Source organism: Podarcis bocagei, assembly GCF_964188305.1.
Source record: "Podarcis bocagei genome assembly, chromosome: 16".
Lineage (NCBI taxonomy): Eukaryota > Metazoa > Chordata > Lepidosauria > Squamata > Lacertidae > Podarcis > Podarcis bocagei.
The window spans coordinates 4417975-4442571 of record NC_138142.1 but is presented as its reverse complement, the minus strand read 5'-3'; the positions used below and the strand labels follow the sequence as shown (position 1 = coordinate 4442571).

Sequence of the window (24597 nt, the reverse complement as noted above, 5' to 3'; positions counted from 1 at the left end):
GTTGTTTTCTCTCTTCCAGGAAGGGCTGGTCCAACATGTTTGCTTTGACCCTCGACTAGGAGGCTTTCTGTTCCTCCTTCCCCTTCCGGGTCTCCAGCTGTTTCTCTGCCTCTACCTCACGCCAGGACCATCCAAATTATGCATGCCTGGAAAGCCGTGGTCGGCACTCTGGCCTTCACAGGCCTGGATGTGACAGTGACCACCTTGCTGTACAAACACAGCCGCAGTGGTGGCAGCTTCCTTCAGGATCTGAAGCACTTCAACATATTCAACTCCATGCTGGACATCTGGGGGGCCTGCCTGTACCGGAGTTGTGTGCTTTTGGGGGCTGCCATTGGGGTTGCGAGAAACACCAACTATGGTCCCAAGCGCTTGAAAGGATCCCGGATCTTTATCACACTTGTCTGCCTTGCAGTGGGGATTTACGCCCTGGTCAAGCTGCTGCTCTACTCAGAGGTGAGGAAGACCATCAAAGACCCCTGGTTTTGGGGTTTGTTTGCCTGGACATACGTGTCCCTGGCGGCCACCTTCTCCTTGTGGCAGCTGCTTTCTACGGTGAGACCTGCCAGGGAGACTCTGGGAGTAAATTCCGAATCTAGGACTGAAGCAGAAGAAATTGGGGATCCAAGTTTGCCTGATGCCCAGGAAAAGAAAGAGGAGGCGTCAGCAGCCACCATTTGTAAGCTGTTGTCTTACACCAAACCAGATGTTCACTTCCTTGTAGTGGCCTTTTTCTTCCTCTTAGTGGCTGCTTTAGGTGAGTACATCCGTTGGTGAGACTATAGGAAGCTGTCTTATACTGAATTGGACCAATGGACCATCTACTTCATTGTTGTCTACACCAGGGGCTCATTCAGACTTCCACTTGTCCTGCCATTTTCTCCTTAGGAAACCCAATCATTACCGCTGAATTGTAGCAAATGCCAATCAGGTTTTCCATGGATTGATGTTTACTCCAATTCAACCCATTTGCTATAGAGTGGGTTTTCCCAGAGAAAGTGGCGGGGCAAACAGAAGACTGCTTGGGCCCTTGCCTAGCAAGCGCAAGACAAGCAGAAAACCTCTCAGCCCCTTGCTTTCTAGGCATGGGACGAGCAGAAGCGTGGATGAGCCCCAGGCGTGGGGAGCCTGAGGGCAGCATTCCCTCAGGGTCAGACTTACAGAGGCAGCGGACAGACTGCTAAGTTTGTATAGTTGACTATAGTTCAGCCACACAAAAGTGAGAGATTTTGCTGCATACATTTCTCCAGTGCAGCAAGCGAGGCACTTTTGCAGTTCAAGGATAAATCCAGCCAGGGAAAACAACCAGAGGAGGGAGTGTGGCCTGGGAGGAGTCCAAGGGCCAAATAGAGAGGTCTGGACTGGCAGAAGTTCTCCAGTGTTACTGACAGGGGACACGGCCATCCCTGCCTAGAAGTGCCGGGGATGGAACCAGAGACCACCTGCATGGCAAGTGATTTCTCTATCACTGAGTTGTGGCCCTTCCCCTAATAATGCTTTCCAGTTGTATATACACTGCAGGCAGGTGGTTTGTTACTGTGTTTATATCCCTCTCCTCCAACGAGCTCAAGATACTGTGCATAGCTGTTCCTGTTTTATCCTCCCAAGCCACACTGTGAGGATGAGGTTGGGCTGAGAGACTGTGACAGGCCCATGGTCACCCAGTGAGTTTCATGTCTGAGTTGAGGTCTGAACGCTTCTCTCCCAGGTCCCCTGTCCAATGCTCTTGGCCACAGCACCCCCCTGGCAGATGCAAGTAAATGTCAGGGGTGTGGCAGCTCAGACCCAAAGCCCTTAGGGCTTTGCCCATCCTGTGTCCCTCTTGCAGGCCACATCCCTCACTGGCCTCATTATCGCATCCTCCTCAAGTGTTGCTCTGTGGCTAGAAGGCACCCTTGAACCACAGTAAAGCAATTTGCTTGCCTGGACAGTGGTTTGTGTGCTCGTAAATCTCTGCTTTTTGTACAGTTGGAATTTTATATTTATATTCAAAATTTAATCGTTATGTGTATACTGTTTAATTGTAAGCAACAGCCCTAAGCTGTTTACAAAGAGCATAAAATATACCTTAAAATAATCAGTAAAAATCAAAGGGTGGGATTCAACTGAAGCCTGTTAGTAGAAGCACTGTTTCCACCTCTTCTCCCCCAGCACAATCTCTGTGCCCCCAAATTTGACTTTGGGGGGTTGGGAGGACCCCAAAAACAGCATGCAGGAGGAGGGGTTGCTCCGTCTTGCGAAGTGAAATGCTTGCCCTGACGGAATCACCTTAGCATAACACTGAATTCTTCCCCAAGTTAAAACATTTTAAGAAAATATTAGCCTGCTATACAGAGCTAAGATTCACATGTACCGCCCTCCCCACTTTTACCTTTGGTCGGAGGCATCACGAGTATGCAGCCCCTGGGAAGTTGCCCCTGGGCCCCCACTGCCCTTCCTTTTCAGGGCTTGGGAAGACACAAGGGGCCGAATGTGTTTGAAGATAACAACAGGGATTCTTGTCTTTCCATCCTTCTTGGGTGTTTGCCTTTAATCTGCCTTGTCATCCCCTCCAACAGGAGAGACTTTCCTTCCGTACTACACAGGTCGGGCCATTGATGGAATAGTAATCCAGAAGAGTATGGAGCAGTTCTCCACAGCGGTGGTCATCATGGCCCTTCTGGCCATAGGAAGGTAGCCTTACTTGAGTAGTTGGACCAAACTGGAATAACTGACCCACAGGCGGGCTGGAAAATCTTGTCATGATGCATAATGTGACGTGGTGGGGTTATCTTCCATATAGATGGGGCCTGAGTATAGGAATCCATTCCCTCCTGCTTCTTCTTTTAACTTGCAGTGAGGATCCTATTCAATTCAGTCCCAGAATCCTTCTTCTTAGAAAGGAAATTCCTTTCTTAGCTGTGGAGCAGGGGTAGCCATTGTGGTGCCCTGCAGATGTTGTTGGGCTGCCAACATACCCCAGCGGCAATGGCCAGTGGCCAGGGATGATGGAGGAAGTGACCCAATGGCATGTTGAGAGCATCACATTGACTACCTTTGGTGTAGAGACTGAGGCACCCTGGGAAGATGTTCACATAAACCAACAGCTCAGGAGGCACTGATTTGCGTACTTCTAAAAATAAGGGTCCATATTCTACTTCCCTTTTCATTTTAACTCCTCTCACACACTCTGGATAGGAATCAAATGTTGCATGCATGTCTCTCAATGACTTTTTTTGCTGCCCATGGCAGCCATTTTGTGATCGCACCCACAAAACTTTTATCAATGTACGAGTACCGGCACTTCATTTTGTTAAAACTAAAATACATAACTCTACTGCACTGACCAGACTGGCTGGGGCTGAAGTCCAACAACATCTGTAAGGACACAGCTGACCTTCTGCTTCACAACTTGAAAACACCTTCTACCCTCCCAAGCAGTGAAAGCTTTCATAAAGCTCTTGACCAAAATTTCATAGGGATTCCAGAAGGCCGAGGAAGTGGCTTCTAGGCCAGATCTAGACTGCTGGCTCACTGCAGATATTGAGCAAGCGCAGTGAAATGTGAAACTCTTGGGGTGGTCGTCAGAGCCTCTGAAGCACTTCGAGCTCCTGTGTCCCATGACAAGGGTGGCCAATGTGCTGCTCTCCAGATGTCGCTGGACCACAGCTGCCATCAGTCCAGGTCAGGGCTGATGGGAGTTGGAGCCAGCAACACATTGGCTGGGCCTGTCCCCAGGTTCTGCCTTGGCTTCTTCCTCTTGCATGGTAGGACTGGGCTGAGGTGTCAGTGTGTCGGTGTCTGTCTGTCCTATAACGTCTCTTATCTGCAATCAGTTCATTTGCCGCAGGTATCCGGGGAGGAGTCTTCACCCTCGTGTTTGCTAGGCTGAACATTCGGCTACGCAACAGCCTGTTCCGGTCGCTGGTCTCACAGGAAATGAGTTTCTTTGATGAAAACCTTACCGGTGGGTTTCTTTTATCTGTGCTGTGAGAGCTTTTCATGTCAGGAAATGGAGACATTACACAATTTACACAACAGGGAATATCTCCAGTATAACTATTGGGGTGGGGGAGGCTTTAAACTGGGGGCCTGAAGGATGACCCTCCCCCTGTATCAGCTGTGATGGAGATGGATTGAGGATTAAATCTGTAAATTGAAATTTAAACCTCCTGTCCCATGTATGTGGGAGAAATATGAGAGTAAACAGGCTATGAAAAGCACTTATGCACTTTTGCAGCTTATTGGAAGCTAGGAATTAGGCAATTACACATTTCATCCCTCTTTATTTGTGGTCTGCTGACCTCTCCTCTCCTTGTCCTCATTGCTGAGAATGAAAACACATATTTTAGTAAAAACAAAAAGGTTTACTTACATTTCAATGCAGACAGGAAATACATCACAGTAGTATGCAGGTAAAAACACTTCTTAGCTACAAAATACAAAATTACTTTTCTAAATGGAGTCTGGGTTCTGAGCAGAGCCAAGGCATGTACGTCTGTTCATATTGCTGGCTTGAAAGAGAGGGCACTCAGGCAAAAAAGATGTACAAAATATCTCCTTTGTTAGAAATTCCCACAAAAACATTAAGGAAGTGATCTCATGCAGTCTTTTCTATATTGATTCAAGAACTCTGTGACTGTCAGCCCCTCATGTGCCTGTCTGGTAATCATGCATTTGTGTATTTTTACTGGTAATCCCACAAGTTTATGGGCATTATGCTCAGATGACCAAGCCCCCACTCCATATGGCCTCACTGAAGAGATTTTGACTGTGATAGCTGTGACTTAAGGGGAAGTGAGGCCTTTGTTTTGGAGTGACCAGAAACAAACGCCATCTCACTATGAACCTCCTTTAAGGCAGCAGCCCAATCCAGCATGGCCAGTGGTTAGGGATTATGGGAAATGTAGTTCAGCGACACCTGGAGGGCTACAGGCTCCGCACTTTTCTCCTTTTACCTTAGCAGGCACTGGTTGAATTAAATAGGCTTTGGCATCTTTTAAAAATCATTCTTTTCTCTTTTGTACTACAATTGTTTTTAAGTACCTCCCCACACACACACTTTAAACACCAGAAAAACAAATTATAAGTGTTTTATATAATCCACAAGGAAACGGCAATATTGATTGCTTTTCAGTGCCACTTAATTGTGTCCAGGACAGACATTTAGTACTTGCAGCAACTCATTATTCCCATTTTACAGCCATCATTTTATTTGTACGCCCCCTTTCCATTGTTCAAACCATGCTCAGACTTACAACATGAAGAGAATGACATATTTACAAACATCAAAAGTACCAGTAGTCATAATAAATAAATTAAACATCAAAAAGCACACAACCAAACTGAACAATTTCCACAGGAATCATCATAATAAGATCTAAAAGAAAGATACAAAAATTAATATTAGTAACAGCAACAAGACCTTCTAAAGAATACTCCCAGCCCAAGAGTCTGTTTGGTGGCTCTGAGAGTAGCAGCTACTTCCTGTCAATGTGAGTTCCACAGATCTATACAATAGCAGTGGGAACTTTTTGTTTCATTCTCATCCTTGCAGAAAGGTGCTTTTATGGGGTGAACTGTGGCATAAGGAAGCTTCCCAGGCTGTTGAATAGAATTATAGAGTTGGAGGAGACCCTGAGGGTCATCTAGTCCAGCAACCTGCAGTGCAGGAATCCTGCCCACAGCAGTCCCTAGGTGGGCTCAAACCACCAACCTTCTGGTTAACAGCCAGGCACACTGACTCATTGCATCACTGTTTCTCAATCAACCCCCTAGAGGAGGAACCTCAGCCCCAGGGCCAAATCCAGCCCTCCAAGCCTCCCTACTCCCATCCCAGACCCTGCTTTGTAATCTGAGTGTTTTTGCCTGGCTGGGATCTAAACTTGAACTCTGAAAATGCTTCTTGCTTGCCTGCATGAAATTGATGTGTGCATGCGTAAAAGCTAGCCTGCCATAAAGGTAAACTTTACATTCAGGGAAAAAGTTCCTTTTTCAGAGCTCCAGGAACAAGGAAAAAGGGAGGGTATCTATTTTTATGTACACATGTATTCCTAGCTCTCCTACTCTACTCTACTCTACTCTACTCCTACAGCCTAACAGCAGCACTAAATAGAGCAGCTGGCCTCACTCTAAAAGTTAAGAAGGTGCAAGTGATCACGGGACTGATGCTGATAGGAATGTGCTCAAAGACCCATGGCCCAAGTCCTCAAGAATTTGAAATGCGTATTACAGTCATACCTCAGGTTGAATGTGCTTCAGGTTGAGCGTTTTCAGGTTGCGGTCTGTGGCAACCTGGAAGTAACGGAGCGCGTTACTTCTGGGTTTCGCCGCATGCGCTGGCGCTCAAAGTGACGTCATGCGCGGTAGCGGCAAAACGCGACCCGCAGACGCGCCATCGCGTCTTACATTCCATTCAGGATGCGAACAGGGCTCTGGAACGAGTCCCGTTCTCATCCCAAGGTACCACTGTAATGTGAATGTTTTTCCAAGAACCAAGAACTTCAGGGAAGTTTTTAACGTGTGGTATTTTACTGTATTTTTGGTTTCTATGGAAGCCGCCCAGAGTGGCTGGGGAGGCCCAGCCAGATGGGCGGGGTATAAATAATAAATTATTATTATTATTATTATTATTATTATTATTATTATTATTATTATTATTATTATTATTATTAGCCCCCTCACTGCCTTGAGAAGCTCATGATCTAAATCAAGGTGGTCCAACACGAGGCCTGACCCTGAGGCCTTTTCAGAAGTCCTTGGCAACATTTGATGCCCACCCCACCCCTGGCCCTTGCACTGCCTTTCCAAAACCAGATAAGGAAGCCCTGGGCTTTGGGAAGGAGGCGTGAGGGCTGTGACAGGTCTTGAGTTCTCTTTCCTCCTTCCCAAAGCCTAGTTAGCGTTTCCCCAGCTTTGGGAAGGAGAGCTGCCAGAGCCCTGTGCCTCCTTTCCCAAGCATACACCTTGCTTAGCCAGCTTGGGAAGGCAATGTGAGGGCTGGTGGGGGTGTCAGATTTTGGGCTCGCTCCCCCCTCCCAGCACTCAGGCAAGGCCCACGGATTCCAAGTCGAGGTACTCTTGTGGCCTACTTGGTATGAGAAGTTGGACCGCCCTGAACTAAGTGATGACGGTGTGAGAGAACAATGATGAGCAGGAAGGAGTGGGATGTGCATTGCTAATGGCCCTGGCATGTGGAAATGCAGGTCCACATGGCTAGGTTCCATTCTGGCGGCGGGTGAGGCCCAAGGGCTTCACGGCAGAGCTGAGCTTCAAGTAGGATTTGATGGATGAAAGAAACATGACACCACATGTAGGGATTAGGGAAAAGGCAGGTGGTAGCAAGCCGGGTGAGCAGAGCCACTTAAGGAAGCCTGGAGACCCCACTATATATTTTTCCTGCTGCAGGCATCATGCTCTGCCATATCCAGGGCTTTCTTTCCTGGGGGTACACATACCCCTAAACATTTTGTGAATCTTTGTACTTTTGTCCATTTACTGTATTTATTTTTCCTGATTTGAACTATAAAATGGTGATTTTCTTGAGTCACAATAAGACTACCCCTAAACATTTTTTAAGGAAAAAAACACTGGCCATATCAATGATCCAGCCAACTGCATCTCACAGCATTATAGCAGTCTGTAGAGGTACTCCAGTTGTGATGGAGCACTTCCTTTGCATGCAAAAGGCTGCAGGTGGAATCCCCAGCGACTCCAGGTTAGAGCTGGAAAGGCTCCCTGTCTGAAACCCTGGAGAGCCACTGCCAGTCTGTGTTGACAATATAGAGCTAAATGAACTGATGATCCTGCTTAGTACAAGAGCTTCATACGTTCCTTGAAGCAATCAGAACATTGGCCTCTGGATGTAAATGCTCAAGGTGCAAATATGGGTTTGGAACAAACTCTTCTTTGCAATTTTGTCTTGGATCTAGCTGCTCCCTCCTGCACACCAGTCTGTGTCAAAAACTACTTTTGGATCTCCTCTTGGTTTAAAAGGGATTTGCCTCATGACATAGAGGGGAGGTCACTGTTAAAGAAACACACACACCACTTGCATAGATGCAACTAGCTGCACAGTTTTTTGGATCCTGGCCCAAAGGGTTTTTGAGTTAAGGATGTGTTTCAGCCTCTCTGTGGTCTGCCCTCTGTGTTGAGGGTTCTGGCAGCAAGCTTTTCTCTGACCAGAAGGCACCACAATATCCTTGGCTCCTTGCCTTCCGGAGAAAGAGAGAGAGAGAGCACTTGCTGAATTTCTCAGATCTGCAGCAGGAAGCAAATGATGAACTGGGGCTCAGTTAAAGGGCACAGAGGCCCTGTGTGCTACCATATTCATAGCCCCTCTGCAAGTCAAAGAACCATTTAGGGAAGGGTTTATTGTAGTCTTTGGTTGTACTTCTGTGTTGCGGATGCAGAAAAATGATTAGTACTTTCTAGTGAATCAGGCTATATTGAGAAACTGCACAATCACACACCTAGAATTATGCACTATGTCTCTTCCTCTTCGGTAGACACTCATCTCTCAACGGCGTAGGTTTTCTTCTTGGGAGTGGAGGTGGCCAGAACCTGACTGGAGCACCTGAGCGCAGTTAGTCAGTCACATTCCCATTGGGATGATCTTTTTTTTTTTTAAGTAAAGTAGGGATACCCAGCCATTTTGGGGTCCAAGAGCCACATTAATAATTGGCCCACTTTCTGGGGGCCACATGCTAGACCCACACTCACACACATGTGTGAGCGCACACCCACCCACCCACACTCTAAATTACAGTATACTCACATGTACAGGACACACATGCAGGGTGTGAATGGAACAATTTGCATCCCCGTTGGGGAGCAGGGCTGGGCTGAGAGGTTTAAAACTTTCTGTGTACCTCAGTGTCATACTGATTACAGTGGTGCCTCAGGTTACATACGCTTCAGGTTACATACGCTTCAGGTTACAGACTCTGCTAACCCAGAAATAGTGCTTCAGGTTAAGAACTTTGCTTCAGAAATCGTGTGGCGGCAGCAGGAGGCCCCATTAGCTAAAGTGGTGCTTCAGGTTAAGAACAGTTTCAGGTTAAGAACGGACCTCCGGAACGAATTAAGTACTTAATCTGAGGTACCACTGTATTATTTTTCCTTTTTGCTGCTGCCAAAATCAGTGTGAGAGCCAGAAAAATTTCCTTGATCAGTCAGCCTTGGTGCAAACGGTTTGGAGTGGGAGAAGCCATTGGGTTTATTTTGTGATAAACCCCTAACTTGTAACTCTTGGTAGATTGCATAAGATGCGGTCCTATCTAGCTAGACCACTGGGCCACTAGCTCAGTAATCTCACACTGACTGGCAGCAGCTCTCCAGAGTTTCAGACAAGGAAGTCTGTGCCTGGAGATGTCAGGGACTGAACTTGGGTCCTTCTGCACGCAAAGCAGATTCTCTAGCCCCTTCCTCGGTGCCCATCCTGTGTGGCAGTCTGTGGTCGTTGTACAAGGGTGGCACACTCCAGCTGGAACAGGCCCTGGCTTGGCTTTCAGTCCAGCCTGTAAGTGGGGTCAAGTTCTGTTTTCTGTTCCTTCCTTTAAAGAAAATGCAATTGATTGGCTGGGGTTTTGTTGTTGTTGTTTTTACAGCTATTGCTATTTGCTAATTTTATTCCTGTTTTTCATAATTATTTATTGCATTTTGATTTGATCTTTTTTAAAAGAAAATTGCTTTGCATCCTTGATACCCATAGATCATTTTTCAAATACGTATTTCCCAGGATTGCACATTAGGACCTTAAACTGTAGCACTTTATTTTTTAATAATAAGAATAATTAATAGAGAATGTGCATATTTCAAATAATAGGCAGAGTTCTCTCTGTGAGCAGAGAAAGCCCATTTTGCCCCTTGCCCAGCACCCTCCAGCCCATGGATCTTGCTCTTCACACTTTGCTTCTGTTCTCATTCTCTTTCTTTCTCTCTCAGGTGACATTATTTCCCGGCTGACGTCGGACACGACGATTGTGAGTGACCTGGTGTCGCAGAACATCAACATCTTCCTGCGCAATATGGTCAAGGCCACAGGGGTGATAGTTTTCATGTTCAGCCTCTCGTGGCAGCTCTCCCTGGTAACCTTCATGGGATTCCCCATAATCATGCTCATGTCAGATCTTTACGGGAAGTACTACAAGGTTAGTGTTATCTGTAGCTTTTAAGCCTGACCCCAGAGCTCATTCTCAGAGCTTGTCTGTCTGTTTGCCTGTGGGTGCTCTGCTTTGGGGGACACAGAAACATAGGAAGCTGCCCTTCTACCAAGTCAGACCACTGCTCCATCTACCTCAGTACACTGACTGGCAGTGGCTCTCCAGGATTTCAGACAGGGAACATTCCCAGCCCCACCTAGAGATGCTAGGGATTGAACCTGAGAGCTCTGGCATGCAAAACAGATACTTTAACCACTGAGCTAATATCCTTTCCCACAGCAAATTTGGTGTGTCCTGAGCAATCTCCTGGCAAAGACTGTTCTGAGCAGTTTCTGAGAACTGTCCGATTTTCACACACCATCTCTTGAGTGCCTCTTGCTCATATATTTTTTGTTCCATTTTTAACCACAAAAACTAATCATCAAAAGAAAAGAAAGCATTAAACAATAAATCTTAGTGCTCATGCATTTTATCTTCTGAATTTAAAAAGGCTGACAGTGCGTGGATTTCTGATTTTTTTCTCCAATATTGCACGTACAATTTCAGTCCTATATTCCAAGCCCATGCACCTTGTTTTCTTGGCTGCTCTAATGCCATCCTAAAAAGGAGCTGCAGAGAAGCAACAGAGATGTACAGGGCTGCTGTTCATAAAATTCTGAAGGAGGAAGGTTTTGCAGAGGTCCTGTGGGGATTTTTATTTTATTTCTTGGCCTTGGCAGCGCTGTTGTCCAGCTGCCTGCATGGTCCTCCCTGCGGAATGGAATTGCAGTCTCTCTTGCCAAAGCAAGTGGGGAAGAGGCATAGGCAGCTGCAGGTCGTCTTGCCTTCTCAGATGACTTGAAAAGAAATTAGAGCTGTCTCTAGAGAGGAAGTCCTAGGGCTGCGTCTTTCGGGGCAGGGGGACTCACTTCCAAAGATTATACATAAGTTCTCTCTGTGGTAATGCTGCTGCATTTTCATGGCAGGCTCTCTCCCCCAGCCATCTCCTTTGAAACATAGGGCATAACGGCCAAGTGTGTGTTGTAAGGTGAGGATAACAATATTGGCCAACCCTCCCTAGGGTCCTCCATCTCCAACTCTCTGAGCTTCTCCCAGGGTCTGACCATGTCCTCCATACACCTCCACATGGGGCTCAGGACAGTAAGGATTCAAGAGACTATATTATTATTATTATTATTATTATTATTATTATTATTATTATTATTATTATTATTATTATTATATCCCGCCCATCCAGCTGGGTTTCCCCAGCCACTCTGGGCAGCCTCCAGCACATATCCATGTGAAGTACCCTGAACTTTAACAAAACAAACATCGCGTGAATCCTAAAGGTTGCTGTTTAAAAATAGATTGTAAGCTCTCTGGAAAGCCACCCAGCTTTTGATGCTGCCATCATCACTACTATTATTTCCTGCAAAAGCACATCACCTATTTGTGGAAAACCTTTTGTATGCTTTCTTTTAAATCCGGGACCATCTGTTTCATGACAAGTTTCCACCCCTCCCCTCCTGCCTTGCCTGCAGGAGCTGGGATTGAGGGGGGTTGTTCCCTTTCTCTTTTTTGCCCACTTGTTTTTATTGATATTCCAATTTTTACCAAATCAGCCACAAATTAAAACAAATTTAATACAATGTTTCCAAAAATTGGTTTCTGGCCCCTCCATTTTGATGCGTCCAAGGTTTCCTCTTGTTGCTGCTTTATTTTCCTAGTTGTTTCTGGTATGGGGGATTGTTCTCTTGCGTGTGATTTGTTCATTCTACCTCTCCTCTCGTTGGGACATCTGTGCACCTGGCTAATCTTTTGTCCTTTGTGAGTGGCTGACCTTGCCTGCTTGCCTCTCTGTGAGTCTTTGCTGCCTGAGGTCATCGGCTGCTGGATGGAGTGCTTAAGTCTGCAAATGTGCATTTCCTGTTTTGCCTTGTCCTTCATGCTTCCCCAGCTTGGCTCCCACTGCAAAGGCAAGGGGGGCTGCCCCATGGAGCGCCACACAATCTCAGTAAGGCTCTGCTTGAGTCACTGAATGCCTGGCTCCCAGCCAACAGAAGTTTTTGGCTCTCATGCTGCAAGATTAATACTACTCAGCACTGAGGGGAACAGGAGACGGTGTGTGTTTTTTTGCTACATCCTGGTCTGTGGGGTATGCATACTTTATTGGCCTTTTGTTGGGGGGGGGCGTGTTAGAAATTTGCTTGTCTTTGTATCTTAATGAGAAACTACCTAATCTGCACTTCTCAAACCAATACTAGTACCAGGACGCAGCTAGCCTTTGGAATTTGGAGATGCTTTAGTCCAACCAAACCATGTGCGCAGAGATGCCTATGCATGGGGAAAGGGTGCATAAAAGTAAAAAGAACCTAGAAAAAATTCATTATCTTTGGGGAAATGTGTATATTAGTCAAAACTGCATACAAAAATGTGCCTGTTATGAGAAATTAGCACTAATCTGTCATTTTTAATGAGATTTTTTCCCCCAATATCTGCTCCAAAAACAATTGCTGCAGAAATTCAAAAAGGCTGGTGGTGCGTGGATTCCTGATTTTGTTCTCTAGTATTGCATGTACAATACCAACCCAAAAAAGAGCTGCAGAGAAGCAACAGAGATGTACAGTGCAGCTGTTCATAAAATTCTGAAGGAGGATGCCTTGCAGAGTTCCCATGGGGATTTTTATTTTATTTCTTGGCCATGATGGATTTACCTGCTGAGCAGATGACAAGAGGGATGGGAAACCTGTGACCCTCCAGATGTTTCTGGACTATACAACCTCTCATCCCTAACCGTTGGCTACACTTGCTGATGGATGTTTAAGTCCAACAAAATCTGGAGTGTACAAGGTTGGGAAAGGTTGTCTTAAGATATGCTCTGCAGGCCCTGCTCTGGGTGCCTCAGCTTTCAGTTTACACAGGCAGCAACGGGGATGGGCAGAGGGGAGAAGTTCTGCTTGGTGGTGGCTTATATAATACAGTTCCCTGATATAGTGGTAGCATTCAGAATCAGCGGGAACACAAAGCCAAACTGTGATGTCTGAATCTATGCTCACATATTTGCCAAACCAGGATATTAACCTGTATAGTTTGGTGTGTTCTTCTTGTTATGCCTGAATTCACTAGCCATGACTATGGTTGCTGCCAAACCTCAATATGGATTTACTGGTTTTCATTCTGATATTGTATTAGTTGTTTACGGTTTATATGAATATGGTTGTAAGTGACCTTGGAGGTTTTTAGTAACCTGAGGAGGAGGAGGAGGAGGAGAAGTAGTTCAGCTGCTGGGACTTGTTGGGGTCTCCCAAATTCTGAAAGTGTGGGAAACCCTCAAGTAGGCTCATTCCATTTCTTGGTTATGGGACAGCCCTCCTCTCTTTCCTCCCTCTCTGTGCCCACTATTTAGAAACTCTCCAAAGAGGTCCAGAATGCTTTGGCAAAAGCCAACAACACCGCTGAGGAAACCATATCAGCCATGAAGACTGTCCGTAGCTTTGCCAATGAGGAAGTGGAGGCAAACGTCTATTCGGACAAACTGCAGCAAGTCTACAAACTCAACAAAAAAGAAGCCATGGCTTACACCTACTATGTGTGGTCCAGTGGGGTAGGTGGAAACTCCTTCCCCGCTGCTGCTGTGTAGGTTACTGTCTTCACCTTCATTGTCGTCATGTTTACCTGTCCCCTTATCATGGGTGGGTTCTGTGCAAACAAAAAGAGCCTTATGGCATCTTAAAGACTGACAAATGTATCATGGCACAAACTTTCATCCATGTCAGCAGATGCCTGGTGATGATAATTGTTTCTGTTAAAAATGTGTGTGTGCGTGCGTGCATGCATGTGAAGTTGCGTGAGTCCCTGTCAGGGATAAATATATATATATATTGTTTCATATAGAGAGAGTAGGGCTGGGTGATGTTCGATTTTCAACAGTGTGATGTATCACCAGCCAGACATTGCAGATTGGCAATATACCGTAATGTTAAAACAAGCTGCATTGGCCCCAGCTGGCTAGACACAGGTGAAGCTGCCGCAGCTCTCGCCACCAGAGCTCAAGTCCTTGTAGGCTAGGGCCAATGCAGCTGGCCCAGACCGCTGCTCAGCTGGCGGCGGGAGGGCTCCCCCCACCCCAATTGAGTCAGCCCCAGCTCCTCAGCAGCATCAGGCTTTGTGCAGCTGGGGTGTAGAAGAAGCCTCCCCCACACCAGCTGATCCAATGCTGCTGAGGCGTCAGGGGTGCTCAGTTGGGTGGGGCAGATTCACAGAGCCCCTACCTCACTGTCAGCTTGGGAAACTAGCACTGGATTGGGGGCTCTGTTAAATACTTGGCTGAAGGGAATGGCAACCAGGGGCCCTTTGGCTGAGCAGTTTAAAGATGCGGAGGGAGGAACAAGTCATATCAGCACCTCGATGGTACAGCTTGTTTCTCCCTCTGTGCCATACGAGGGCAGACCACGAAGTCGGTTTCATTCAGCAGTATATTGCAAGTGAAACTGCCATTCTTGCGGGTCCCTCTGCTAGCAGCACCCCCTGGATGAAGTTGCGCTGCTAGCAGAGGGACTCAGGCGTGTGGCAGTTTCATCAGCGATGTACCGCTGAGTGAAACCAACATTGTGGTCTTCTCCTCATACCAGTCCTGGGCAAAATACACTGGTACCTCGGGTTACATACGCTTCAGGTTACAGACTTCACTAACCCAGAAATACTGCTTCAGGTTAAGAACTTTGCTTCAGGATGAGAACAGAAATTGTGCTCCAGTGGCGCAGCAGCAGCAGCAGGAGGCCCCATTAGCTAAAGTGGTGCTTCAGGTTAAGTACAGTTTCAGGTTAAGTATGGACCTCCGGAACGAATTAAGTACTTAACCTGAGGTACCACTGTATCGATATATCGCCCAGGCCTAATATAGAGAGAGTGTGATTTACACGCCACCCCAATCCCCCTTCAGCAGTGCCAGAGGCTTCAGGGGTTCCAGGCTTGTGTTTCCTTTGGGAATAAGGCACAGCAGAGTGTGGGGTATCTTCATGTTATTTGGTTTATTTACACACATACGCAACCTGAAGCTAGATGAAGGGATTGCGGAGCACCCACACATCATGTCCTGCCCCCCCTTCTCTGCTTGTCAAACCTCCCCAGAAATCCCAACCGCTTTGGTCTCTGCCCACCAACGCACAACTGAGAGAGGGGCCCCTCTCCTCCTTGTCTAGCATTCTTTGCTCTCTCTTTATGGTTTCCTTGATGGGCTGTCACAGGCCCTGGCAGATGAAGGGGGGGTGGGGGTCGTCCACCACAGGCGCCATACCAGGGGTGACATCATGGCCACCCCTGCCCCCTGGGATGCTCGCCACTCACTGTTCACACCCTGGGACGCACGCCACTTGCCGTGCACCCCCAACATGCGCCGTGCCCCCTGAGACATGCGCCACCTGCTGCGTATCCCCCAATGCGTGCCATGCCCCCCGCAGTGGGCGCGCCAGCCACGCCCCCGGATGTACGCCACTCCCGGTGCCGGAGCAGGTAGCTCTGCCACTGGTCACTGGTGTTTGTTTCTTAATGGCTTACACTCATGTAGACCTGCCAGGCTTTTTCATTAGCATAAACTGCATCCAGCCACGTTTGGCACAATTTAATCAAACCTTGATTAATTCTAACTTTTACTAAACCCAAGAATTATTGGTGCCTTACACCCACAAAACTCTGGCACCCCAACAAATAACAATATATATTTGTTGCATGATTATGACAATTAAAAATATTTATATTTATGTTAGCAGATAAGCGTGTGTGTGCATAAATGCCCCCCTGCTCACGTAGCATAACATTTCATGCATCTGATAAGGTGGATTCCGGTCCATGAAATTTATTATTTTTATACTACTTCATTTATGAATCTCTTCTCATGAGGCATCCCAAAGTGATTTACAATACAGTAAAATCATATATAGAACAGCTGCATATATAAAAATGTGTGTGCGTGTGTATGAAAATTAGAACAATACCATACATAAAGTCAATTCAAGTCCAGTGCAACTGGGAGTTAGGTATCAGTCTTGCTGTATTTAAAATGAAGACCAAACTCTGCTCTAGGGAGGAGGGAAATGCTGTTTTGTTATATTGCAAGCACCAGGCCACAGGGGTTGTGCACAGCTGGTTCCTGCTACTGCAAACTAGCCTGTCCCTGAGTTTGATCCTGGCCTGGATATTTATATACAGCACAATGGATGTCTTCCTTTGATACTGTTGTACTCCCTGCATGTTTTGTTGCCAAAAGACCACTCATCCAGTCCTTATTCCTGCATTTAGCTGTTCATGAATCTTAATGCTTTACACGCTATCAGTTGTATACCAAACATGTCACTAACTTCTCCTCTTCCTGGTATAGTGCATTTCTGCTCAGACCAATGCTCTCTATCCCCTCACTGCTTCAGCTTGTCCCTTGCCTTCATCTTGTCTACACCAGCCCAAACATGGTTGCCATTTAAGGTGAAACCTTGGTTTCTTGAACCCAGGAGATACTCTGTCTCCTGTTTTTGAATCTGGATTCTATGCTCGGTTTCAGCTAACACTCCTCATTGTTCAAGTCAGCATTTTGTACTACGGAGGCCACCTGGTGATCACTGACCAGATGACCAGTGGGAACCTGATATCCTTCATTATTTATGAATTTGTCCTTGGAGACTGCATGGAGGTAAGTTTCACCCATCTGAAAGCATCTATGTCCCAGTCTTAAGAGAGCTAAAGTAACTGATCTCTGTGGAGTTTCTTTCTTATCAGGGTCTTCAGCATTCTCCCACGAACTGTGCTTGTTTTCCAGTCTTATGTGGGGCTCCAGCCTAGCCTGAGCTTCGGGTATATAGTTATATCTTCATAAATGTACTAGCAGATTATCTATTCTACCACTGCTGTCAGAGGCAGTATGCCTCTGAATGCCAGTTGCTGGCAACTGAAAGTGGGGACAGTGCTGTTGAGCTTGGGTCCTGCTTTGGGGCTTGCCATAGGCATCTGGCTGGCTACTGTGAGAAACAGAACGCTGAATTAGATGGGCCATATGTGCAGTCATGCTTTTGATGAAGAAGGGTCTAGGGGCAACCAAATTTATTTATTTAATTTGAATTATAATTTAAAATTGATACTCTTGACCCACAACTCTCAGCATCCCTGACCATTGGCCATGATGGCTGGGACTGATAAGAGCTGGAGTCCAGCAACTACTTAGCTAGCTTCAAACATACACAAAATAATCATTTTTTAAAAACGCTATTGATTAAACATGATGGCTTAAGTATGTAAGAAGATCCCTGCTGAAGATCCTTAACAGTCCAGCTTCTCACAGTGGCTTCCACCGTGGAGGAAAGGGTGAGATGTGCCACAGTGCCTCTCCACTGGTCTGCTAAAAGACCATCTCGTAAAACTTCCAAGTTAGATAAAAGGCGAAAGAAGGGAAGAAGGATCCAGCACGGAAGATCCAGTGCTCAGGTCCCCTGGGCTGCCGTCACCCTCTAACAATGCCCATTAGTGAAGGTGTGTCCAAAACTGAGTGAGGCAACTTGAGTAAATGTCAGCATTGACCATGCCTTCCTGGCTTAACCACTTGCGACAGCCTTCTTTTAATTCTGAATGAACCTTCTCAAAGCATGACAACTTATTTGCAAAACATCTTTTCAAAAGCAGGAAATGTTCCTGATTTGTTCCTTCCTTGTTGTAATTTAAGAGGTTCTTAGAATTGTAATGTCCTCCACTTCTTTTATTTTTTTAGTCTATTGGTTCAGTCTACAGTGGGCTGATGCAAGGTGTTGGAGCTGCCGAGAAAGTATTTGAGTTCATAGACCGCAAGCCGACCATGGTGCACGATGGCACTCTGGCCCCCAACCAGCTAGAAGGCAAAGTGGAGTTCAGAAACGTCACCTTTGCTTACCGCACTCGACCTGCAACCCAGGTCTTGCAGGTAAGCTTCTCACACCTGCCTTGTTGCTGCACATTTGGCTTTGGTGGCCATGGATAGCCAGTTTCTAATAGTTACTTTAAAGACTTTGGCAGTGGGAAGGGAAGATAAAATACATATATTATAAACAAAGAACAAAGTGGCACTGCCATGGTCAGGGATGATGGGAGTTGTAGTCCAAAACATATGGCGAGCAGCAGGTTGGGGAAAGGCTCAAATAACCCCTATTGGTCATGCAGAGACATCCTTTTGCTTTGCAGAATGTCTCCTTCACGCTTCATCCTGGGAAAGTGACTGCGCTGGTGGGGCCCTCAGGCAGCGGGAAGAGTTCCTGTGTCAGCATCATGGAAAACTTCTACCCACTTGAAGATGGGCAAGTCCTGCTGGATGGACAGCCTATTAACATGTACGAGCACAAATACCTGCACTCAGTGGTACGACTCGCTGGTAACCGTATTCTAGCTCTTAAATGGCCTTGGGCAACGCTGAGCCAATTCTGTTGAAGTGCAGACTTGAGCTTCCTGAAAATATTACTTTACTTTCAAGAAGAGAAAGAAGGAGAGTTTCTAGTCCTTATGACTGTGAAAATAGGTTTGAAACCTCAGAAACTGAACAAGCTTTTGGAGGTAGTGCCCTGTGTACCTCTTCCCTACATTTTGCAAAACCGGAAGACATTATGGAAAATAATATAATTTATACAGGTTGAAGAACTGATTAAATTGAATGAACCTGCTCAGAATCTCTCCCTCTTACCTTTCAGACATGAAAGTACTGTGCCACTAAAGTACTGTGCTCATTAAGCCATTGAGCATCCCACTCTGCAGTAGTGTTTGGTGAGGAAGTGCAGTGCAGGGGCTAATGACAGATATTTGCAAAAGGAGGTTGTAAGAGGCTGTATTACTCACACAGGACAATGAAGTCATGTAATGAATGCTTGGAATTCACTCTGCTTAACAACGGATGCCTTCACAAGCAAGGATAGTCATTTAAGCTGACTCTTCTTCCTCCCTTCCCTCCCTCCTCCCTTTCTCTATGCAGATATCTCTGGTGAGCCAAGAACCGGTCCTTTTCGCTCGATCTATTGCAGAAAATATCTCCTATGGCTTGGCCTCTGTCCCTTATGAGTCAGTCGTTCATGCTGCCCAAAAGGCCAACGCCCACACGTTTATCACGGAATTACAGGATGGCTACCACACAGGTATTGAAACTCTGCTTATCTGTGTCTTCAATAAATCAGCAGCTGAGCCCAGTTTCATACTTACTTGCAATGGTGGTGATCTTGTGGGATGGAGGAGGAGATGGGTGCTTCTCTGTTTCTTGTGTGCAGAGCTCCTAGACACCCTAAAACAAGTGTGTGCTCATGTATTTCCCCCCTCTCAAACTGTGTCATACACACATATGCATATTTTGGTCTTATATTTAACCACTTGTTTAAAAATACTCACTTTTATTTAATCAAAAGCATGATTAAATAGCATATTCATATAAAGAAACAAGACAGTACAGAGGAAACAAGACATTCACATGAAAACTGAAATTACACACACAAAACATATGAAAAAGGTTCAGGTTATATTTAAGCAGATTATATTTAAGCAAGGATATGCTGGAGAATCTTTGTGATTATTGACAGAGGGAATCAGTACTAATACAAGGCCTTCCCACTACCACAGTCCTAAGAGTAGTGGGTAAGGGTTTGGTGTGTGTTTTTAATCCATCCCCTCACAGCACATTAATATGTCCTGGTAAGGGCAGAGATGGGGAAGCTCCAGCCCACTCTTGGCCCACCAGGGGTTCACGTTGACCTGTGAGGCCATTTTCCCTTAACCTCACCACTTGTGACATCATGTGATAGGTGGGAGGACGAGGTTAAATCCTGCACTGGTTGTGCACCCTTGGTTTCAGCAGGAAACAGGCACACGGCCACAACAGTAGTATTTAGCGCACACTCATCAATTGATTAGTGGGGGTTAAACGCCACTCAGATTGGCAGGATTCCATGCAGACCCTTTCCTGAATGACTTGCCCTCACCATGATGTCAGATGTAAGGTGTTTTGAAATCCCAAAGTTGGAACTTTGAAGCACCTTGCAACAAAGAGTTTCCCCTTTCATTTAACAGGGGATGTGCAATGGAATCCCCTGTTAAATTAAGGGGGGAAAACTTTATTTTAGCAATGTCTTGCAAGGTGCTTTCAAGTTCCAACTTTGGGACTTCAAACCACTTGCACCCGATGTCACTGAGAGGGCAGCTCTACCCAGCTGTCAAATTTGACCCACAAGGCTGATCCTGATAAGCATGTGGTCCATGAAGCAAAAAAGGTTCCCCACTCCTGCCTTACAGCAAGCCTATGAGGTCTGTCAGTTTTATTTTCACGTTGCAGATGATGGAGGGTGGGCCGAGAGTGAGAAATGCGGCTTGCATAAGACCTCCCTGCTGACTTCTCAGCACCTTTTAACCTAGGGCTTCCTTGTCTGTCTTAGCCCAACCTTCTCCTTTAGATTTAATGCTGATTCCTCCCTTTCCTTTGAACCAACAGAAGCTGGTGAAAAGGGAACCCAGCTTTCTGGTGGTCAGAAGCAGAGAGTGGCTATTGCGAGAGCTTTAATCAGAAACCCACCAATCCTGATACTGGACGAAGCCACAAGTGCCCTGGATGCAGAGAGTGAACATGCGGTGAGCATGATTGTTTGGAGGGAGTGTTCTTGTTCAGGCATAGCATTAGGGTGCCAATTATACAGTTTTAAGGGCATGCCATACTGTGCTACCATGATGGACCCATGTAGCCCACTGTTGACTGGCAGCAGCTGTCCAGGAATTCAGGCTGAGGTCTTTCTCAGCCCTGCCTGTTAATGCCAAGGACTGACCCTCAGGCCTTCTGTGCAACATCTGGTGGTTTGCCATTGAGCTATAGCCCCCTCCTTAGAGGGAGGGAGGAATCCGGCTGCAAACATTGAGCCAGGGCAAATTCAAAGCAAAAAATACAGAGATATGGGAACCCGAGTATTGATGTGGACTTCAGAGGCTTCAGTTTAAACTGTTTTTTTTTACATCAGCTTCCCTGCCTTGTCAACTTCAGGCTGCTGTTACTTGCCACTGGCTGGCTATTTTCAAACCTGGTTTGTGTGTGTGTTGAGAGGGAGGAGTTTGGTGGTATTTTTGTTATTTGTTTTAATTTACCTGTCATTTAATTTACCTGTCACCCGGGGGACGCGGGTGGGGCTGTGGGTTAAACCACAGAGCCTAGGGCCGATCAGAAGGTTGGCGGTTTGAATCCCCGTGATGGGATGAGCTCCTGCTGCTCGGTCCCTGCTCCTGCCAACCTAGCAGTTCAAAAGCACATCAAAGTGCAAGTAGATAAATAGGTAAGGTAAGGTAAACGGCGTTTCCGTGTGCTGCTCTGGTTTGCCAGAAGCGGCTTAGTCATGCTGGCCACATGACCCGGAAGCTGTATGTCGGCTCCCTCGGCCAATAAAGCGAGATGAGCACCGCAACCCCAGAGTCGGTCACTACTGGAACTAATGGTCAGGGGTCCCTTTAGCTGTCATAAATCTCTGGGGCAGGTCTGTCTGGACATGTGCAAAAGGAAATCAACACGACGTTTGTGAGGCATTTCTTTAACAACCTCTTTCTCTTGGCAGATCCAGCAAGCCATTTATGGGGATGCCCAGGGCCACACAGTGCTTGTCATAGCCCACAGACTGAGCACTGTGGAGAAGGCACACAATATCATTGTTCTCGACAAGGGCTGTGTGGTACAGCAAGGGACACACAAGCAGCTCATGGAAGAAGGTGGCCTTTATTACAAGCTAGTGCAAAGACAGATTCTCGGCCATGAGTCCGGCACGGGGGACAGCTGTCAGGATGGCAGCTTGCCTGGAATCCGGAGAGAGTCTTCAAAGACAGGACTGGCTGAAGAGTTCAGAGTTTGATGTCATGTGTGCCGGACTTGAAAATTTTGAACTGCACAGATGGGCTGTCAGCTGAGCTCAGAGGTGAAAGCACTATGGAATCCAATTGGCATCCCACTGGAAGAGTCAACCTCTCCTCTTTAGCACAGCTTCACCAATGTTTTCTGTCCGTTTACAGTGTTATGCACTAAATGTCCGGTACACATGACTCCCAGCAGGCAGTATCCTGCTGATCTGAGAGGAGAACCAGTGGGCCAACAATTCCCACCACAGCTCCTGTGTTTTCTTTTCCCACTGATACGCATGCAAAACTTGCTGTTATTTATAAACGGTTGTTTCTTTTAGGTGCATGCAATTGTATGGGAAGAAGGGTGATCAGTTGAGGATCTCTGAGGGTGATGTGTGGACTGGGAAAGGAAATGTTGCCTTGGGACTAAGCCAGCAGTTGCTCTTTGGGATCACTCCAGTGCCTGTAGACACCCTTGCTAATGCCATGCCTCAAGTATGGCACCCTCACTAAAACAGACATTCTCTAGGGCACTTGGCTCAGGTTTTGACCATCTTAGACCCCAAAATTACAAAAATGACTAGTGGTTCTAGATACCTCTGAGCTGAAGTGTGCAACTTAATATGGTGCCATATTCACATAGTGAATAATATGCATGCTGGCTTTTTAGAAGTAAGGAAGCATCCAGAATCATTCCTTTGAAAAGCTATGCTTCCAGTCCCCTAAGTGGCACTGCAGCAGATGGGGATAAATGGTGGATTGTGTCCCTGGCCTACAGACAATTACATATATGGTAATAAACCTTGAGAGGATTCTTCTTCCCTTGGTTAGCTTTTGATATTTGGAGGTGCACACTTTTAAAACAGAAACAACTTAAATGGTTTAAATTTATGTTGGCACTTATCAGTTGTTGCATACTGTCAGTCTGTACCAACATTTGCAGCGAATAAGACAATCCTGTTTTCAAAACTTTGTTTTTGTGAGGGCAGTGAAGGCTTTTTCATTTGGTTTCAATGCATAAAGTCAGGCAGGAAACACCCCCCCCCAAAAAAAATCCACTGGGAAAATTTCCTACGTGAGTAAGAGCAGTGTACCAATTCTTCTCCATTTGTTTCAATGAGGTTTGCAGAAGAGACCTTCCCAATGGCTTGTCACCAGTTTTGTTTGGGGAATCCCAACAAGATCTTGTTCAGGGTGTGGGTTCTGCCAGCAATCCCAAATAACTGCTGGGGGCTGGGAATCATTTTTTACATTCTTTAATTGTCAGGCATTGGTCGCCGGAATTATTCTGTTCATTTTGTTGTTTGGTGTTGTGTTTTGTTGTTGTTGTTGTTGTAGCAAAGCAAGGGGGGGGCAAGGAGGAAATATGTTATACCTCCACTTTGCACTGCCTAATTTGACCCAGTCGTTTTACAGTTTCATAAATGATTTGGAAGAGCTCACAGGCATCCAAAACTGTGCTTAAAGAGTCAGGTGGCAGGCTGGGAAATTACCAAAATAACTAGACTATGAATTGAGGATTGAGCAATTTTAAAAATCTTTCTCTTTCAAGTCTCTCCAGTTGCAAAATAAGCTCAAGCACTTTAGCTCGTTTTAATTCCTTTCTGATATTTTGATGCTGCTGTGTTTTTGGCAGATTTTTTTTGCTGTTGGCAAATTACATATAGTGATGTTTTACAAACACTTTACAAAATAAATAAAGACTACCTCTGACACTCAGCTTATTGAGAATCTTGAAGGGTTATTGCTGTTTGTTGTGTTTTATTGGCATGGTTACCTCCACATGGGCAAGAGATTCGGCATTTGCCAAGCACACAAGACCAGCTATTCTCATTTTGCATGGAGCACTCACAAAACTCGGTGAAACTGTGGGATAGAATTCCTGCACATTCCGCCTCCTCGGGAAAAGGGAATCCCACGGAGGGCCAGGTGCTTGAGAGAACCCCTCTTCTCAATATATTAGAGCCAGTGTTCAGTGACACACTTAGGTTATGCTAGTCTTTGGAATTAATCGTCTTATGGCAGCCCTCTTTTTTCAATAGCAATGTGTATTTTAAACCCGCTATGCTGCACTTGAGAGCTCTCCTCACTTTTCTTGGTGAGGTCCTGGACCTCTGCCTCCAAAGTCCTGCCATCTACCACTGGTGGCACTTCTCACTCATGCTTTTCCAGTGACTCACATAACAAAAGGGGACATTGTTCTTGATGGTGAACAGTTCACCATGTGTTTGGCTGCTTGGTGTGCATTTGCTAGTCAGAAGCCAGTGTCCCTGTTTTGAAACAACTGAAAACGTGAGGTCTACTGCTGATAATCACATAATTATTGACAGGCTGTAAATGCTGCCCAACGTAATGCTGTTGGTTCACCCTTTACTAATGAGGTTGAAGCCTTCTGCATTTCATAGCAAACCAGGGGTGGGGAACCTTTTTCAATACAATCAATCAGTCTCAAACCTTTATTGGCATATAGACCAAATTCTAAATAAAAAAATTCCTTCCAGTAGCACCTTAAAGACCAACTAAGTTAGTTCTTGGTATGAGCTTTCGTGTGCATGCACACTTCTTCAGATACACTGAAACAGAAGTTGCCAGACCCTTCTATATAGTGAGAAGGTGGGGA

The 24597-nt window shown here is 46.0% G+C and overlaps 1 protein-coding gene across 5 annotated transcripts in view; it reads left to right on the top strand.

Annotated features, from left to right (window-relative positions):
* ABCB9 (ATP binding cassette subfamily B member 9) overlaps nt 1-23696 on the top strand; it is a 34071-nt gene extending 10375 nt beyond the window's left edge. For all 5 annotated transcript variants that reach the window (XM_081175491.1, XM_081175490.1, XM_081175494.1 and 2 more), the window contains 11 exons: nt 20-757; nt 2559-2673; nt 3816-3946; nt 9925-10130; nt 13531-13728; nt 16678-16806; nt 17875-18063; nt 18321-18494; nt 19099-19258; nt 20599-20735; nt 21701-23696. In XM_081175491.1, coding sequence (XP_081031617.1) covers nt 139-757; nt 2559-2673; nt 3816-3946; nt 9925-10130; nt 13531-13728; nt 16678-16806; nt 17875-18063; nt 18321-18494; nt 19099-19258; nt 20599-20735; nt 21701-21991 — 2349 coding nt within the window. In that variant the 5' untranslated portion in view covers nt 20-138 and the 3' untranslated portion in view covers nt 21992-23696. The remainder of the gene's footprint in view (nt 1-19; nt 758-2558; nt 2674-3815; nt 3947-9924; nt 10131-13530; nt 13729-16677; nt 16807-17874; nt 18064-18320; nt 18495-19098; nt 19259-20598; nt 20736-21700) is intronic.
* The last annotated feature ends 901 nt before the right edge of the window (nt 23697-24597 follow it).